The sequence below is a fragment of the Cervus canadensis genome, chromosome 18, assembly GCF_019320065.1.
Source record: "Cervus canadensis isolate Bull #8, Minnesota chromosome 18, ASM1932006v1, whole genome shotgun sequence".
Lineage (NCBI taxonomy): Eukaryota > Metazoa > Chordata > Mammalia > Artiodactyla > Cervidae > Cervus > Cervus canadensis.
In genome coordinates, this window is record NC_057403.1 from 11554497 (window position 1) to 11574641 (window position 20145).

At 42.9% G+C, this 20145-nt stretch overlaps 1 protein-coding gene across 1 annotated transcript in view; it reads right to left on the reverse strand.

The window, feature by feature from the left end:
• LOC122420513 (zinc finger protein 805-like) overlaps positions 1 to 20145 on the reverse strand; it is a 39117-nt gene that overhangs the window by 8121 nt on the left and 10851 nt on the right. Inside the window, 4 exon segments of the mRNA XM_043435654.1 lie at positions 2888 to 2940; positions 3938 to 4064; positions 6169 to 6346; positions 15710 to 17337. Coding sequence (XP_043291589.1) covers positions 2888 to 2940; positions 3938 to 4064; positions 6169 to 6346; positions 15710 to 17337 — 1986 coding nt within the window.

A 20145-nucleotide genomic window follows, 5' to 3' on the forward strand; every position in this document is an offset into this window, starting at 1 on the left:
TGATGAATATGCTAAGGGCTTTAATGAACGAAGTAGACAGCACCCAAAAACAGACAGGCAATGGAAGCAGATAGAAGGAAACTCTAATTAAGAAGCAAAAAGAAATGTCACAGATCAAACACCACTGATGAATGCCTTTGATGAACTCATTAGTAGACTGGATGTGAGAACCGATGCCCCCCAACCTCAAGACTTACAATAAAATTACGGTACTGAAGACAGTGTGATACTGGTGAAAGATAAATGGAACAGAATGGAAAGCACAGGAACAGACTCACATAAGACACTCAACGGATTGTTGACAAGGTGCAAACGCAACACGACAGAGCAAAGCTCGTCTCCGCCACGAACGGCAGAGCAACAGGACATCCACACGTCACAAACGCCACTGAGACAGAGGCCTTACACCCTTCACAAAATTCACTCAGAGTGAACCACAGATCTAAACGGAATAAAAGCCCACAAAACTCCTACAAGATATTACGGGACAAAACCTAGGTGGCTACAGGTACGTGACACCTCCCTAGATATAATACCAAAGGCATAACCCAGGAAGGAAATGACTGATAAGCTGGACTTCATAAAAATTATAAACTTGTGCTCTGCCAAAAGATAGGAGAGGACAATCCACACACAGACAGGAGAAAATATTTGCAAAAGACATATCTGATAAAGGACAGTTGTCCAAAAATACAAATATTTCTTAAAATTAGACAGTAAGAAAACAACCCCATTTTAAAATAAGCCAAATATCTTAACAGACAGCTTCCCAAAAGCAAGGACAAAGACCTTAAAAAACATCTCACCAAAGACAATATACAGATGCAAAACAAGCATATGAAAAGATGCTCCACAGACTGTCATCAGTTAAGTCGCTCCATCGTGTCTGACTCTCTGCAACCCCATGGACTGCAAAGCGCCAGGCCTCCCTGTCCATCACCAACTCCCACAGTTTGGTAAAACTCATGTGCATCAAGTCAGTGATGCCATCCAACCATCTCATCCTCTGTGGTCTCTTTCTACTTCTGCCTTCAATCTCTCCCTGCATCAGGGTCTTTTCCAATGAGTTAGGACTTCACATCTGGTGACCAAAGTATTGGAGCTTCAGCTACAGCGTCAGTCCTTCCAAAGAATATTCAGGACTGATTTCCATTAGACTCTCATCAGGGAAATGCAAACCTAGACACCAGTGCACACCTATGAGAAGGGGTAAAACAGGAACACTGACAACACCAAATGCTGGGGAGCATGCTGCGCTCCAGGAACCCTCATTCCACGCTGGTGGGAATGTAAATGATGCCACCATTCTGAAGTCTGGTGGGTTCTCAAAAAACTACACATGCCCTCACCACAGGACCCACCAGTCACAGTCCCCACTCTTGACCCAAAGGTCCTGAAAACTCACACTTGCATAAAAACCTGCATGGCTGCACATGGACATTCACAGCAGCTTTTCTCATAACTGCCTACATTTGGAAGCAACCTAGATGAGCTTCCCTTGTGGCTCAGCTGGTAAAGAATCCGCCTGCAATGTGGGAGACCTGGGTTCGACCCCTGGGTTGGGAAGATCCCCTGGAGAAGGGAACAGCTACCCACTCCAGGATTCTGGCCTGGAGAGTTCCATGGACAGTCCATGGGGTCAGAAAGAGTCGGACAGGACTGAGCGACTTTCACTTCAGATTTCTTCAGTGGGTAAGTGGGTGAACTATGGCACATCCAACCAATATCATTCAGCACCAAAAAGCCATGAAAGGACGTGAAGAAACAGATGCCCATTACCGAGTGAAAGAAGCCAATCTGAAAAGGCTAAGTACTATCAGATGACAGCCATATGACATTCTGGAAAACACAAATGGAGACAGTCAAAAAAGATCAGTGGCTGGTGAGGGTTGGGGGTGAACAGATAGGACTTTTAGGGCCACAAAAGTAATCTGGACGATACTATGATGGATACATGTCATCTGTCCAAACTCATGGAATGTACAATACCAAGAGTAAACCCTAACGCACACTATGGACTTTACGTCATCATGTGTTCATGTAAATACATCAGCTGTAACGAATGTACCATGTAGGGAGAACACAGATAACAAAAGAGGCTATGATCCCTTGGAGGAGGAAATGGCAACCTGCTCCAGTATGCTTCCTGGAGAATCCCATGGACAGAGGAGCTTGGCGGGCTACAGTCCATGGGGTCACAAGAGTCGGACACGACTGAATGACTAAACAACACCCAATGCGCCTGTGCAGGGAGCAGATTGTGGGAAATCTCTGTACTTCCTCTCCATTTTGTGAACCTAAAACTGATTTTAAAAAAATAGTCTTAAAAAGACATTTTTTACAGGTATGACCATATTCCAGGGACTATGCCAAGCAACTTAATTTAAATGTATTAAAAAAAGAACTGAATTAAGCTTATGTACTAATTTAGAAAAGAAATGACATACGTATCTAAAATATTGAGCCTGTTCATTCAAGAACAAGGTATAAATGTCTGCACGGATCTGAGTTTTTTTAGGTCCTAAGCAAAGGACTATTTTGACTGTCCTTGTGGACCCTGCATGAAAAATTCTATTGCAGGATCTCCTTACAGCACCCACATGAAGTACGTAGTGCAATAAGCAGCATTTTACAGATAATGAAACGGGGGCTCAGGCAGATGAAATTATCTGCTGTAGCCAGGACTCGGTGAATGGCTGAGCCAAGATGAAATCCAAGGTCTGCTCACCTCTGGCACCTGGCCTATTTACGTACAAAGCTACCCAACACTGTTTCAGAGAACGCTGAGTCCACGAGTAGGCGATGGCCATGACAAGGAGGATGATGTCGTCATTAACGGCAGCGACAGCAGCAGGGGTCCACAAAGGCTAAACCTGCTCTCACTCACCCTCAGGACCGCCGGCCATGTGAGGAGGACGCTGCATGACTTCAGGACACCGCCTATGTGAGGATGGACACAGCAGGGTTCAGTCACTGGCCCGGGGACACGGCGCTCACGGGCAGGGCAGCAGAGTGGGATCAGCCGCCAGGGGCCGAGCACCAGACCCGGCCTCCCAAGTGCTCCCGTCAGAGGGAGACGGCACACAGCGGGTGTGAGGCCAGCAGCCTCAGACAAGTGGCTGTGGTGGGGAGAGGGTGGCATGAGCAGGGGCCGGAGGGAGGGGCAGACCTGGGGACGCCAGAATTCAGTATTTCACGAACCACTAAAAAGAAAACCTTGGGGTGGGAATCCCACACTGTGATTGGATCAAATAGAGACCTTTGTACAAACATCAAGTATCACTTACTCTTGTCAAGATTTCACAAAATAAAGGACTCGTGCCACCAAAAAATGCAAAGGAGAGCTTTTCGTGATCAAGATGTGCCTTTAGAGTGGACAAGCTTTCTGAGTCACTCATGCCAACAGCCCTACTTTCCTTACCATCCGAGGACAGTGTGTGGGAGAATGACATGAGGCGAGCATGAACAGACACACAAGACAGACATCCGGAAGGAAACAGGTGAGGGGGATGCGGGTGGCAGAGAGAAAGCACTTGGAGACTACTTCCTTCTGCAGATTAGCTGCAGCAGCAAAAGAAAGAAAGCCACACGGCGGACCCACAGAGAGGCAGAACGGGAGCCCCAGAAGCCAGGGCAGAACACGCTTCTCTAAATCACTGCATCGGTCCCTCGGGGAGCCCAGCAGGAATTCTGACCTCCGGGTTCTGTAAGACGCCCCCGTTCCGTCCCAACACACCCTTTTCCTTTGGCTGTGACCAAAGGCAAACTAGTCTTCTGGTCCAACCCTCCCTCAGTGAGACCTACGGGGCCCAGGCAGGAAGAGGTGAGAACAGAAAACAGCTGAAGCTCTGGGGGAGGAGGCTGGCGGGTCGCAGAGGCCTTCTCAGCCCGCCGGGCCTGGAGCCAGAGGGGGAAGACAGCAGAGTGGGGGCCTCACCCAGAGACACCAGGAGCCTGCAAGTCTCCAGCATCACCTCCCAGTACAGCGTCCTCTGGACGGGGCCCAGATGCCCCCACTCCTCCTGGGTGAAGGTCACGGCCACGTCCTCGTAAGTAACAGGCACCTGGAAAGTAACAGAGGCAGCGGGGTTGGTCTTGGGGCTCTTGGTGGGATCTGAGCCCATTCCTTTCCGTGGCGAAGACGCAGAGACCCGACACCTCCCGCAGGCTGAGCTCGGGGCGGGCCACAAGGAGGCGGCCACCACCCAGGGGTGACCACAGCCACGGAGAGACGGAAGCTTCCCGTGTGGGAGCCAACGGAGAACGACACGAGGTCAGCACCGTCTGCAGGGGCGGTGGGGCACAGAAGGGTAAGGGCGCGACGATCTCAGAAAAATGAGAAAGAAAAGGGGTGAAAATATGACTGATATCCCAACACCAATAATAATCACAGCGACAGCACCCCGCACCCACTGGTCCCCACTGCATGCCTGCCTCGGGCTGAGCGCGTTGCATGTTTTGTTAAAGTGACTGAAAGTCCCCAGCCTGAAGCCCCATTCCTGAGGTCGGAATCCAAAGTCCTCAATCAACACTTGCCTGTGGAACAACTTCTCACGATCATTGCACACCTCACAGGAGCATCACCCGAAGCGGTGATAGCTTCATGGAAGTGGACAGGCCTGTACGGGCTCCGCTGCTTTCTGAATCCTGGAGACTCCCAGGGAGAATCCACAGGAACCACCCCTGCTCATCTCTATCTGAGACCTGTCAGCATGTGTCCCGGAGCAAATGCCTCAGGACCAGGGAGCAGGAATTGCTGAGGACGGTGCAGGCTGTAGTCAGGCCTCGGATGGGCTGTCTGTCTGTCCTGGCTGAGCAGGATGGAGCCTCCAGCAAATGAGCTGGCCCTCCCGGACACGCCTGCTGCAAATGCTCTCAAAGGGTGGGGGAAGTAAGACAGACAATCGAAGATGGCTCCGTAAGGCGGTCTTTACTTCTGCAGAAGGGCGCACTACAAAGGTCTGGGAGCAAGCACACGGAGTGGGAAATCCACTGTTTTTATTCCTAAAATGAGGGTTCCCTCCTCCAGCTGCTCACAGGCTGAGAGTCACACAGTTATAATCTTCCTGGAGGCCACCTAAATTTTTGATTGGATGATTTATAGTAACTGTTTAACTCACCCCTTTAGTTCTTTACTAATGTCCAGGGATAAAGCCCTTGAAATTAGCCCGCTAAAATATCCTAGTGAGGAAGGAGAATCAGGAAGTGAAAAGAACAAAGGGCTGGCAACTAGCTGCCATTTTAGAAATCTTATAAGCCGGTTATATACCTTTCTGTTCAAGGAGATGGCAAGAGTGAACATCGACATTTTAAGAATCAAAGAACTAAAATGGACTGGAATGGGCGAATTTAATTCAGATTACCATTAGATCTACTACTCTAGGAAACAACTCCTTTACAAGAAATGGAGTAGCCCTCATAGTCAATAGGAGTCCGAAATTCAGTACTTGGGTGCATCTCAAAGACAACAAAATCATCTCTGTTTGTTTCCAAGGAAAATCATTCAATATCACAGTAATGCAAGTCTATGCCCCAACCACTAATGCTGAAGAAGCTGAAGTTGAACGGTTCTATGAAGCCCTACAAGACCTTCTAGAACTAACACCAAAAAAAGATGTCCTTTTCATCACGGGGACTGGAATGCAAAGGTAGGGAGTCAAGACATACCTTGAGTAACAGGCAAGTTTGGCCTTGGAGTACAGAATGGAGCAGGGCAAAGGCTAATAGAGTTTGCCAAGAGGATGCACTGGTCACAGCAAACACCCTCTTCCAACAACACACAGGAAGAGACTCTACAGATGGACATCACCAGATGGTCAATACAGAAATCATACGGATCATACTCTTTGCAGCCCAAGATAGAGAAGCTCTATACAGTCAACAAAAACAAGACCTGGAGCTGACTGTGGCTCAGATCTTTAACTCCTTCTGGCCAAACTCAGACTTAAATTGAAAGAAGTAGGGAAAACGACTAGACCATACAGGTAAGACCTAATTCAAATCCCTTACGATTATAAAGTGGAAGTGACAAACAGACTCAACGGATTAGATCTGATAAACAGAGTGCCTGAAGAATGATGGAAGGAGTTTTGCGACATTGTACAGGAGGCAGTGATCAAGACCATCCCCAAGAAAAACAAATGCAAACAGGCGAAATGGTTGTCTCACCCGCATGGGGTCCATCCAGGCCGCCGCCATCGCGGAGCCTTGTGGAGAGCGTGGGGCCGCAGCGGCGGCTCCAGGATTCACCGCCCGCCGCCCGGAGGAGGCCTAGGGCGGGGAGACCTCGGCGGACCGTCGCTCTCCGAGCCTCAGTAGCCCAGGCGTAGAGGCCCAGGCTATCGCATCAGACCTGCGGGGATGGATCCGGGCCCCGGCGGGCGCTCAGGAGCCACCCCCGTGACGGAGGACCCGGGGCGAATGTCAGGCTCGCACACTGACCGACGCAGAGGTGAGAAGAACAGCTTCCTCACCAGCCTTTCCAGCTCCGGCAGGGGACAAGCGGCCACGCCGGCTTTTCAGTCCCTACAGCCCCAGGCACGCACTGGACACCGACTGATGACGCACAGTCATTAAAGCGCCCGGAAGTCCCGGCCCGGTCCGCGGCTGTCATTGGTCCAGCTTCAGCGCAAACTCGCGCCGCTCAGACTTCTGGGTAACGTAGTTTTTTACCCGTGCAAACCAGAAAGGAAGGTGACAATCGGGTCCTGACCCTGAATTCTGTCGTCTGCTGCTTTCTGTTCACCCCCAGGATCACTTTCAGGCTCCCTGTGTAGAGCCTTCTAGGCCCTTAGAGGAAGTTGTAATATGTTTTGTGCGTGTTCTAGAAATACACCCAGGAACTGTTTAATCTACCACAGTTAAGATACACAGAAATGGTAATGACTGATACGAAGGGCCAAATTTATGTTCCACAGATCCGTAGAAACTTGAGATGGGGAACGTCGCAAAGGGCCCAGCGGGGACGATCGGGACGGGTCAGGGGACAGAAGCAAACAATGCGCGGTCCAGAGCTTTTGTTTTCGACAGTAGAGGGGAGGCAAGGCGGCATAAACGGCTTGGTATTGGCTAGTCTGAATCCTGTCAGGCCTTGGAGCATGGAGGCCGTCCTTATTTGCCTGTCACAGGCCGTTAGAGGATGAGAAGCATAGTCTACTGAAGTGTAAGAGTCAGAAAGAAAAGGGGTTTCTATTAGGGGCTTTGGCTTGTTTAATCTACAGGTGAAAGGAATAGCCCCTAAGAGTAGTTTGTTACCTCTAAGAAGTGGCTAGCCCTGAAAGGAGCAGTCTTGGGATCCTCTGGTGGTTTAATGGTTAGGGCTCTGTGCTCTCACTGCAGAGGGTCCAGGTTTGATCCCTGGTCAGCGAACTAACATCCAGCAAGCTGCAGGGGCCCAGCAGTCAATCAATCAATCAATCGAGAGGTAGAGACCAAAAAAATAGGCAGAGGGGAAACAAAAACAACAAATACATGAATCTCCAAATTAAAAAATCACAGTAGGCAGAAATTTCCTTCAAGCCATCTATCTGGTTACAAGGACAGAAGTATAATGAGGTGGTCTGACTAGAGGCTTATGCTCAACACTGCTTCAAGGCAGGCAAAGGATGTTACCCATTTGTAATTTAGTTTAGACCATTCAATTGTCAGGTATGTAACATACCTGTGAACAGATTACAGATCTTTAACCCTCAAATCTCAAGGATGATGTCACTGACCATTCCAGAGGCTGCAGGCACCCCACAACTGAGATAGGAAAGGTGGTCTATGGGTCAGAGCCTGAGTACCAAGGGGAGCGGTGTGTACAACCAGAGACCAGACTCGAATGGGTCTCCAGTATCACGTCTCTCTAGAGGGCCCTCCCAGCTGAACCAAACACTCCCATATCATCTCAGTAAAACTCACAGACAGGTCCATGAACTTGACTAAGCCTGCAACAACACACTCTTTAATCTCCAGTTATGCACACTTAATAATGCAGGAATTATGACACCATATTCATTGATCTTCTTTCTTGAAGTCAAAGGCTACAAGTTTCAACAGCAGAACAGTAAAGGAGAAACTGTTGACATATGTGCACTGGAAATACACGGCGTTAACCTGGTTGTTAACCAATCTGTAGAAATAGAGGCAAATACAGGGAATATTTGCAAGTCAAATCACTTGGCAATATATCTAAATAGATACAAGATTTATTGAGAGGCATGATTCTCTCTCGTCAGATATTCTCTATATTTTGTCTTCATTAAATCCTGAACACGTGTAAGAATTTCTGCTGTGACGTAACTTGTTACAATGATTTATGTGTATTTAAACCTTCACCTCAAAGCTATGACTTATTTTTGTCATAGGAAACTGTATTTGCTTAGTATTTGTTAAAGGAATTTGAACTTCTATCCCATTTTGCTATCATTTAAGTCACTGTGAAAATGAGTTAACATGCCGTGCTATCCTTTGAACGTCACAATTTGCCCTTGGTTAACATTTAGGGACTTAGATTTTGGGATGCTTGCTATCATGCCCAGAAAGGATGAATGGCTCAGTGTAGGTACTGTCTGTGTATTGTGTTACTGACCTGCTATGCTTCTGAAGGTCAAAAATCTTATGTTCCAAGCAGAGTGCCCAATAAAAATACTGGGCTCTGAGGTTCTAATGAGCTCCCCTAGGAGCCATTTCACACATGCTGTTGAAATTCACTGACGGAACTTAAACTAAGCGCTCAGAACTCCTAAGGCTTCCCTGGTGGCTCAGACGCTAAAGTATCTGCCTGCAATGTGGGAGACCTGGGTTCGATCCCTGGGTCGGGAGGATGTCCTGGAGGACGAAATGGCAACCCATTCAGTACTCTTGCCTGGAAAATTCCATGGGTGGAGGAGCCTGGTAGGCTGCAATCCATGGGATCACAGAGTCGGACAGGACAGAGCAACTTCTCTAGAACTCCTAAGGCTTGTCCCTGGCTTCCTCTGGACTCCAATCCTTGTACCTTTCCCCTTATCTGAGATCGCTTTGTAATCTTTCGCTGTGACAAAACACAGATGGTAAGCATGATAATACACAGAGTTCTTTGATGTTTTCCCAGTAAATCATAACCTGGATAATCTTGAGGACTTTCAAAATAGTCATTCATCATGACTCTTATTTAAAGTCTGACCAGTCTGTTCATATAAGCACATGTAGTTTCTCTTTGTGGTCAACATATGTCATACACGGTCCCCATTATATACACAGCTTTGTGTAAACACTCTGTGAGGGAGGGAGGCGATCAATATAAAAATACACTGCAGTGTGTGGGCTTTCACCAACACACACACATACTGAGGGAAACAATAAATTTAATGTGTCTAATGAGGGAAACAAAAAGGTTAAAGGAACAGAATTGGACCATGGCTGGAGGTGAGGATGATGAAAGAAAAATGGCTGTAAGATGGCTTGGTCACCCAGACACAAGACACCGGGATTCACTGAGATGTTTTTCAGGCACCTCAAACACAGTGTCCAAAACCAAATCAACCTTGTCCTTCTTCGATCTCCCTGCTACTTCAAACTCAAGAGATTATCTATATCTTTGACAAAGTTATGAGATGATGCCAGCACTGAAGACTGAATGTGGTTTCACACTCAAACTGAAAGGGTGGCCAAAATATACTGCAAAATGAGAAATGGGGGTCAGAGAACAATGCATATTACTTGATCCATTTCAGTAAAAATGAGTAGTGACAAGGAAACCAAGGATTCACACTATATGGAGCAATCTGGGAAAGTGATACGGGCATGGACTCTGTAAGCCAGCCTAAATGCCTCTAATCCCTAAACTCATACTTTGGACAACGGTACAACTTTGGGCAAATTCCTTAATCTTTCTATTCCTCAGTTTTCTGATTTGTAAAATGAGGGTAATATTACCTACCACATCAACTTGCTAGAAAGGTTAGGAGTTGACATGTCTAAACATTCAAGACAGTGGCGGATGTACAGTAATACCATGTGTTTGCTTGCTCTTACAACTTCTATGGGTGCATCCTCATGGTGATGATTCTGGCCATGTGACACATGCATAAACTCAGTGTGTATGAATACACAGAATGTGTGGAATTATCAACAAGGGTAACAGACATGAGAGACATTCACCCTGGAGACACAGCTTTGGGAGAACTCTGTGGCTCACTGAGTGTAAAATGCCTTCAATGGGAATTATCTCATTCATGGAACATATCAAAGTAAGAAAACAGCGGCTTTGGATGGGCCCCAGGAAGCACACTGTTTAATACTAATACATGGGCTGAAGACAGAGTCTCTGAAGAAGGGCAAGACCTGAGAAAGCAGGGAAGGACATTTAAGTTAGAGAGGTGGGCAGCAGTCCAAACGGGGCTGGGAGGTAGGGGGAAGAGGACAAAAGGAAACTCTAAGACCTGCCTAAGCCAGGTGACCATGATAGAGATCATCCTGTAGTTGTCACTGCAGTGAAAGGGACATGAGGGGGCGAGGACAGGCAGTGGACTGAACAGTCACACAGCGTGTCTGTGAGAGAACAGAGAAGGGCACAGCTCAATGGAAAAGTGAGGCATAAAGTGCCTAGGGGTGAGGAACAGGGTACAGATTATGAACACAGAAGGGAGTTAAGAGGGAGAAGTTAAAGATCAAAAACAGAGGCATAAAAGAAACACAGAGGTCCTACCCACGCTGGAAAATATGGGGGAATGTGTTCAACCACAAAGAGGAACAGTGACTGTGGAAGAGGAGTAGCCCGTACTCTTCAGGTTGTAACAAGTCTTACTGAGCAATGAAATCTTACACACAAATCTTCTCTGGGGAACAGAACTCTGAACAAGCTGAAGGTCGCCCAGTTTTAATTTCTTGAGAACTATGTATGGATAACAACAAAGACTGCAGGTCTTCCGTTCCTCCAGGTAATTTAGGATTTCTATTCCAATAATTAAGATAAAGTACCAGAGACCAATGACTTTGGACTACAAGTTTTGCTGTGTTCTGAGTCCTTTTTGGCATCATAAACTAGGCAAAGAAATAGAAGATGTATAAAAGAACAAAACAGAAAATCAAACAATTGAAAAATTCAAAAACCAAAATGAAAATTCACTGGCTGAGCTCCATAGTAGATTATACATGAGAGGGAAGGAGTCAGTGAGCTCAAAGAGAGCTCAAAGGGAATTAACCAATATGAGCAACAGAGAAAAACACCCTGGGGAAAACAAAAAGGTACAAGTCAGAGGGTCCTATGGAACAAGAACAGGAGACCACCACTCTTGTTACTGGAGCCCCTGAAAGAGAGGGGCTGGAAAAACTATTGGAAGCGTAACTAAAAATTACGCAAATTTTCCAAATGGCATATACCACACAATTTTTAAAGTGAAGCAAACACCAGACAGGATAAGCCCCCAAGTGCTATGGCAGGTTGCATCCTGATCAAACTTCCCAACTCTCTATACAGAGAAACAGCACTGAGAGCACGTGACGCAACGGGTGCAGCACAGACAGAAACAATGAGCCAGACGGCAGCAGGTCCCTCATCTGAGCCCACGGGAGACAGGAAACGCCTTGCCTTCCAAGTGCTGAATGAAAAGAACTGCTGACCCTGAATCCCATACCCCACAAAAACATCCTTTGGGAAGGAAGGAGACATAAAGACATTCTTAGAAGAAGGAAAACAAAAAACATTTGTTACCAGAAAACCTACCACAAAAGACAGGCTACAGGTGTTCCTGGGGTAAAAAATTTTAAGAAACTGTTAATGGAAGACCCCTCTGATTTTAAGAAGGAAGAAAGAACAATGTAATGAGTAAAAGTAAACAGACTGTGCTTCTGATGAGTTTTGCACAAGTTTTGCAAAAGTGGTTTGACAGCTGAAGCAAAAAAAAAACACATCATCTGATATGGTGCTCAACATACATAAAGGAAATACTGAAGACAGTTATATTAAAGAATGGGGAATGTAAACGTACCCAATGGAAGTAAGTGTCTACACGTCAAAGTGCTAAAATGTTGATACTGTACACTCTGATAAGTTATGTATGTACAATACAATACCAAAAGTAACCACTAAAAAACATGACATATACTCAAAAATGTCACAGATATATCAAGTGGAATTCCTAACATTAAAGTAACTCAAAAGAAGGCAAAACAAACAAAAAGTAGCCCCCAAAACCAAACAACAGGGCAAAAAAAACCAGGTAACAAAAACATCATAAAATGGTAATTGTAAGCCCTAAAAATATCAATAATTATTTTAAACTTAAATGACCTAAACATACCAAGTTTTCAAAAGAAATCAGTAAAATGGACATTAAAAAATGAGGCTGCTGCTGCTGCTGCTAAGTCGCTTCAGTCGTGTCTGACTCTGTGAGACCCCATAGACAGTAGCCCACCAGGCTCCCCCGTCCCTGGGATTCTCCAGGCAAGAACAGTGGAGTGGGTTGCCATTTCCTTCTCCAGTGCATGAAAGTCAAAAGTGAAAGTAAAGTCAGTCAGTCGTGTCTGACTCTTAGCGACCCCACGGACTGCAGCCTACCAGGCTCCTCTGTCCATGGGATTTTCCAGGCAGGAGTACTGGAGTGGGGTGCCATTGCCTTCTCCAAAAAAATGAGGCAAGTATATGCTATTCACAATAGCACATATTACATTACTTGAAATGTAAGAATATAGATAAGGTTGAAAATGTAATTATTATGGAAAAATATAATCATGCAAACATTAACCAAAAAACTCAACAGTGAGTACATTAATATCAGATAAAGTATACTTCAAAGCAAAAAAATTTCACACGAGCAAAAAGAAAACAGAGAATAAAGATAAAAGGGTCAATACACCAAGATAACATAGCAATCCTAAATGCGTCCGTACCAAGTAACACAGCTTTGAAATACATGAAGTGAAAGCTGACAGAACTTAAAGGACGAAGAGACAATTCTAGAATTAAACTGCAGGACAACACCCCCATTCTCAGTTATTGACAGAAATTCAAGGCGGGAAAACAACAGACAAAGAAAATCGGAGAAACACTATCAATGAAGAGGATCTGGCACACAGATATACAAGCTCCACCCAATGACAGTAGGATACACATTCTTTTCAAGCAGCCTTACTGAACATTCAAGATAGACTATATCTTGGATCATAAAACAAACCACAACAAATTTAAATAGCCAAATCAAATGTAAAACAAATGAAATAAAAAATAAGAAGAAAGCACAAAATACTCCAAACACTGTAAAATTAAGCAACATACTTCTAAATAATCGATGGGTCACACAGACAGTGTTGAATAAAGAAATAATTAGAACTGAATGAAATGTAATTAGAACATAATAAACTACAACAGTACCGTGAGGGAAATTTATAGAATTTAATGCTTGTATTAAAAAAGTGAAAAAAAAATCCTCAAATCAATAACCTAAGCACCCATCTCAAGCAACTGCAGAGGAAAATAGTACCAAAGCAAATAGAAGAAATGATGTAATAAGGATCAGAGAGGAAAAAAATCAGTGAAATTTGGAAAAGACAGAAGGGAAAAATGATATAAAGTGCTGGTTTTTTAAAACAATTTTAAAAACTGATAAATGTCTTAAGAAGACTGACATAAAAGAGAATTAACACATTTCTAACATCAGGAATAAAATATGGGTTATAAATACAGAGTCTACTGCCATCAGAATGATAATAAAGGAACACTTTAAACAAATAAGAACATTTATATGAAATGGGACAATTTCTAGAAAAAGATAAACTGTAAAAACTTATCTGATATGAAGTAGAAACTGAAGAGTTCTATACATATTAAATAAAATAAATAAGTAAGTAAGAAGCATTCAAAAGAGAACTCTTCAAGACTAAAGGGTTCACTGGAGAATGCTATCAATCATTAAAAGAACACACCAAACCGATTCTATACTATACACTGTCTTCTGAATAATAGAACACCTCTTAATGCATGTTAGGAGGCCAGAATCACCTAGACCCCAAAATCAGACATTGACAATGGACAAAGAAAAAAAAAAACTATTTAATACGTACCACTGTCACTCATGAAATGAGAGGAAAACTTTTTCAACAAAATACCAGCATATTAAATACAGTAATATATATGAAAATAACTGTACTCCATGACCAAGTAGGGCTTATTCCAAGGATACAAGCCTGGCTCAACATTCAAAACTCAAATAAACGTAATATATAACAACAGGCTACAAAAGAAAAAAACACAAGATTCTATCAGTTGATTAAAAAAAAAACATTTGACAAATTCAACACTCATTCACAGCAACAAAAAATTCTCAGTCAATTAGGAATATGGGAAACTTTCTAAACTTGATAAAGAAAGCTCTATGAAGAAAACCTTACAACTAACACCACAGTTTATGTGAAAATCTGGATGTTTTCCCCCTACTATCAGGAACCAGCCAAGGACATGTTTTCTCACTACTAGTATTCAAAATCATATTGGAAGTTCTAGCTAGTGCAATAAGATGAGAAAAGGAAATGACAGGTATACAGATGGGAAGAAAGAAATAAAACTTCTCTATTTGCAGAGGATATTTCTATGTAGAAAATCCCAAGCATTCTATCAAAAGAAAGAGCAAGATTGTAGGATATGAAAAATATATATATTTCTGTATACTAATAAAGACTCTATGGAAGCTGAAAATTCAAAAATCAATGCAATCTATAATTACTAACAACAAACAAACAAAAAACCTACATCTATATATAAATCTTATAAAAATTGTAGAGGACCTATTATTGAGACTTATTAAATAATAATGAAATAAATCAAGAGATAGGAAATAAATATACAGAGATAATACATTCATAAACTGGAACACCCAAAACAGCAAAGATGCTGACTCTAAACATCTTAATCTGCCAATTTAACTCAATTTCTTTCAAAAGTCAGTAATTTTTCTAGTAAAAACTTGCACAAAACTTTACATGGAAATTCAAAATAATGAGGATGCTAAATCAGTTTTAAATAAGACTGAAGTTTTAAATAAGAAGACTGAACTGGGTAAAGAGGAATCACTTTACCCAATTAAAAGACTTACCATATAATTAAAGAAATCAGTAAACCAGGATTAGTACAGGAGCAGAAAACATCTGAGTGTTAGGTCATTAAAACCATATGAAAAACAGATTTGTCTTTAAAAAATCAAAGCCTAAATAGTCTTAAACGGTGCAAAAGAACATGACCGTTCATATGTGAATTCTTACCTCCTTAAATATAAAGGTATTTAGTGGCTCAAACCAAAATTTAAGCTCCTTAAGAACAGAGACAATGTTTTAGAACAAAGATATTCGATGAACCGTTCCAGACCTGTCTAACTCACCTTACACTGGACAGCAATGAATGTATACACAAGACACATAGTATAGGTTCTTTACCACGGAAACAAAACGCGCTTCCTCCAAGTTAACTAAGGAATCTATGACAAAGTGCCACAGTTTGGCAAGGAAGTCTGAAAGAAACTTTTTTGCAGTTCATTTTCTAAGTCTCTCCCTTCCGGTTTTTAAAAACATTCCTGAGATAATACTGAAATGTAAACTAAGAAGAAAGATGGAGCTGAAGGTATCCCGAAGTGCATAATAACCACTGGGTGTCTCTCCTTGATGAATTCTCAGGTGCAGAATAAGGCTCTAGGTTGGGGCAATTTCCAATATAACTCTTTAGATGACAATTAATATCCTGCAATAGTTTTTCTCACAGGGAAGAAAACTGTGGGGTTTCTCTTTGGTATGAATGATCAGATTCTGAGAAAGTTGTTTCTTCTGGCAAAAGATTTTCCTCAGTGGTTACATTCAAAAAGTCTTTCCCCAGTAGGAGTTCTTGAAGGTTGACTGAGGTTTGCCCACTTGTAAAGGGTCTTCCCACTTCTGTCACACTGACAGGGTTTCTGCCAGTATGAACCCGCTGGTGCTGAGTGAGGGACGAGCTGCGACTGAAGGCCTTTCCACACTCACTGCACTCATAGGGCTTCTCTCCAGTGTGGATGATGGAGTGTCGAATGAGGTTTGTGCTCCAGCAGAAGGTTTTCCCACACTCCATGCATTCATAGGGCTTCTCTCCACTGTGAATCCGCTGGTGTCTGGTGAGGCCAGACCTGCGGTTGAAGGCCTTCCCACACTCCGTGCACTCATACGGCTTCTCTCCAGTGTGGATGCTGAAGTGCCGAATGAGGTCTGCCCGATTGCTAAAGGCTTTCCCACATTCTTTGCACTCAAAAGGTTTCTCACCAGTGTGGGCTCTTTTATGTAAGATAAAAGTAGAACAGTGGGTGAAGGCCTTTCCACACTCGGTGCACACATAGGGCTTCTCCCCAGTGTGGATCCGCTGGTGCCTCTTGAGGTACGACCTGTGGTTGAAGGCCTTGCCACACTCGAGGCACTCGAAGGGCTTCTCCCCGGTGTGGATGACATAGTGGTGAATGAGGGCCGCGCTCTCACAGAAGGCTTTCCCACATTCGCTGCACTCGTACGGCTTCTCCCCAGTGTGGGTCTGCTGGTGCCACATGAGGTATGACCTGTGTTTGAACACCTTGCCACACTCGAAGCACTCATATGGATTCTCACCACTGTGGATGATGTAGTGGCGAATGAAACCCGGCCTATCTCGGAAGGCTTTTCCGCATTCTTTGCACACAAACGGTTTTTCTCCAGTGTGGCTCCTGTTATGCAAAACAAAAGTGGAGCGATGGGTGAAGGCCTTTCCACACTCACTGCATTTATAAGGCTTCTCCCCACTGTGAATCCGCTGGTGTTGCGTCAGGTGTGACTTACGGTTGAAGGCCTTGCCGCACTCCATGCACTTATAGGGCTTCTCCCCGGTGTGGACCATGTGGTGTTGAAGGAGATAAGTGCTCTTACTAAACGTTTTCCCACACTCTGTGCATTCATAGGGCTTCACTCCTGAGTGAATCCTCTCATGTCGCGCAAGGAGGCGTTTCTTATTAAAAACTTTCCCGCACTCACTGCATTTGAAGAGACTTTCCTCGTCCTGAGTCAGGGGATCTTTATCTGATCCACAGGCGTCGCGGTCATGGACAGCACCCCCTGGAGGGACGGGCTCCTCTGTGATCCCTGAACACATACCACCAGCTCTCCCTAAGCTGCCATGTTCACAGCTTGGTTTCCCAGGGAGCTTCCCCTTCTGGGCTTCTATCTCTGGTCTCAAGCGTCCTTCATGCCTTTCCAATGGCTCTTCTGAATCGTTGATTTGGCCCAATTGGGACTCCTCTGAAACTCTTTGTGTTAGCTGTTCCTGGACTGAGGCTCCCTCAAACAGGGATGGCTCAGAAGTGGTAGATTCTCTGGTCTTGGGTTTTCCTTTGTCACCTGAAAGAAATTCAATATACAAAAAACCTGTTAATAATGCCAGCATGGAAGATCACTATTTCAGTGTAAAAAATGAAGATGAACATAGTGCCTCTGTGTCTGCCATGTTTCCCTACCTCTGAATCCCAGGATAACAATGTATTTCTTTCCTGATGTTGGATTGTTAAAACCTTGAAAGAGAGAGCCAGAGGAGTGACTGTGTGAGGGGATGGGGTGCTGGAAAAAGACACAGTCAATTACAGACTGGATAGTTATGCAAATAAATAACTCATGTGGGTCCAGATAGTTTATGCTGAAGAGATGACTCAGTTCAAGGCCGAAAAGACAAATTATGTGATCAGAAGGCTGAGGTTTGAACCATAAGATAACAACTAGGAAACAGATAGAGGGAAGGCAGGACACCAAGTCACCCAAGCACTGATTCAATCAGCTGTTTTTATGTAATGAGAGTCAGTGGAATTCTTATGTTTAAAATACTCCATGCATATATTGCCACACATCAATGCCAAGAGGCTAATGAGTCTGACAATGTGGTAGCTAATGTTTGGAAGCCCTCTGAAATCTGTTAAAAAAAAATCTATTGCAAACTGACTGGACAAAGACTTTGCAACAACTAACTTATAAAAGCTCAAGGAGCTAAAGAAAGATACAGAGAAAGTCACGAAAACTAGGTAAAAACAAAATGGAACTATCAATACAGAGAAAGAAAACCTAAAAAGAAATGAAAAAGGGGGAATTCCCTGGACGTTCAGTAGTTAAGACGCCAAGCTCTGTCAGGGACCCAGGTTCAATCCCTGGTCAGGGAATTAAGATCTCGCAAGCCACACACTGCAGTCAAAAAAAAAAAAAAAGAGAGAGAGAGAATGAAAGAAATGAGAAAGAAACTCAGGAGCAAAGCTTTCATTAACTGAAGTGAAAACCTCACTAGAATGATTCAAATAAAAATCTGCATAGGAAGAAGAAATAATCTGCCAAGTTGAAGATAGAAAACATTATTCTATAAGTATTGAGTCTAACAAACAGAAAAAAGAAAAGATTGAAAAATAGTGAGTAGAGCCTAAGGGACCTGTGATATACTTAATGAACGAACATACTCACTGGGACATTCCCAGAAAGACATGAGAGATAGGATCAAAGAGACTATCTGAAGAGCTGAAAACATCCCAAAATGGATGAAACATCCAAACAGCTCAATGAATTCCAGGAAAAATAAACTCAGACACACTGAGGAAACTGTAATCAAACTTTTGTAAGCCAAAGAGAAAGTATAGCAAGTATGAAGCAACTTGTTATATACAAGCAGTTCTCAGTAAGATTATCAGATTTCTCATCAGAAACTTGGGAGGCCAGAAAGCAGCAGCTCAATATATTCAAGTGTAAAACAAACAAACAAAAAGTGTCAAGTAAGAATCCTATATCTGGCAAAACTGTCCTTCAAGAGAGCGAGGAAGAAATTAAGACATCCCAATATACAAAAGTTGAAGGAGTTTGTTACCACTGGATCTGCTCTGTAAGAAATTCTTCAGGGAGGCTTCCAGGTGAAACGTAAGAACACCAGACAGTAATTCAAAGCCATATGAAGAAATAAAGAGTTTATAATAGTAAATACATGGGCAGTTATAAAAAATAGTATTATTTTGTAACTCCACATTGTGTATTTACATGATTTAGAAGATTGTTTTTTAAACTGGTTAACCTAAAGGCTTGTATCATTATAACTTTAGTTTATAAGTCCATGTGTAGTTTCCTAGAAATCTAAGACACTAATGCATTTAAAAGAATTAGCAGTTTAAGTTTCTAGGCATACAACATATAAAGATGTCATTTTGTGACACAAACACTTAAAAGAGGTAATGACAGAGCAGTACAGGATTTTTGTCGTTACTGAAGTTAGGCTGGTATAAAATCATGTGAACATTAAAACTTTAATACATTCATCAAATATAATCCCATGATAACCACAAATAGCTAGAGAACATATGCAGAAGGAAATGAGAAAGGAATTTAAATGTTTCACTACAAAATATCAACTAAACAACAGACTATAAAGCAAGAATGAGAAACAGAAAACTATAATACATGTAGAAATTAAATATCAAAATGACAGAAGTCTCTCCATATCAGCAATCACTTTAAACGTAAATGGTTAAACTCTTCAATTAAAAGGCAGAGATTAGCAGGATTGATAACACATGATCCAACTATATGCCTTCCACCAGAGACTCACTTTAGATACAAAGACACAGACTGAAAGTCAAAAGGTGGAAAAGATTCTGTGCAAATACTAACAAAAAGAGAGCAGAGGTTGCTATATTAAAATCAGACAAGACAGACTTTAAATCAAAAAAGATTACAAGCAACAATGAAAGATACTATATAAGTAAAACATATAATACAGCAAGAAGACATTATAATTGTAAACAACTATATAATGAAAGATCAAAACACAAGAAACAAAGAATCAAAGAATGGAAGAGAGTAAGAGACGACACTACAAAAAAAGATGGAGACTTGAACATCCCACTCTCAATAACGGAGAGAAAAACCAGACAAAGGATAAGTAAAGAAACAGAGGACTTAACATAATCAACTAACTAGATCTAACAGCTACATACAGAACATTCTACCCAACAACAATAACATACACATTCTTCTCAAGTATACATGGGATATTTTCCAGAAGAGACCACAGTTAAATCACAAATTCTTATCTCAATAGCTTTAACAAGACATCAAACAAAGTATGATTTGTTTCTAATGAAAATGAAAAAACATACCAAAACTTACAGGATGCAGTGAATGTGGTTG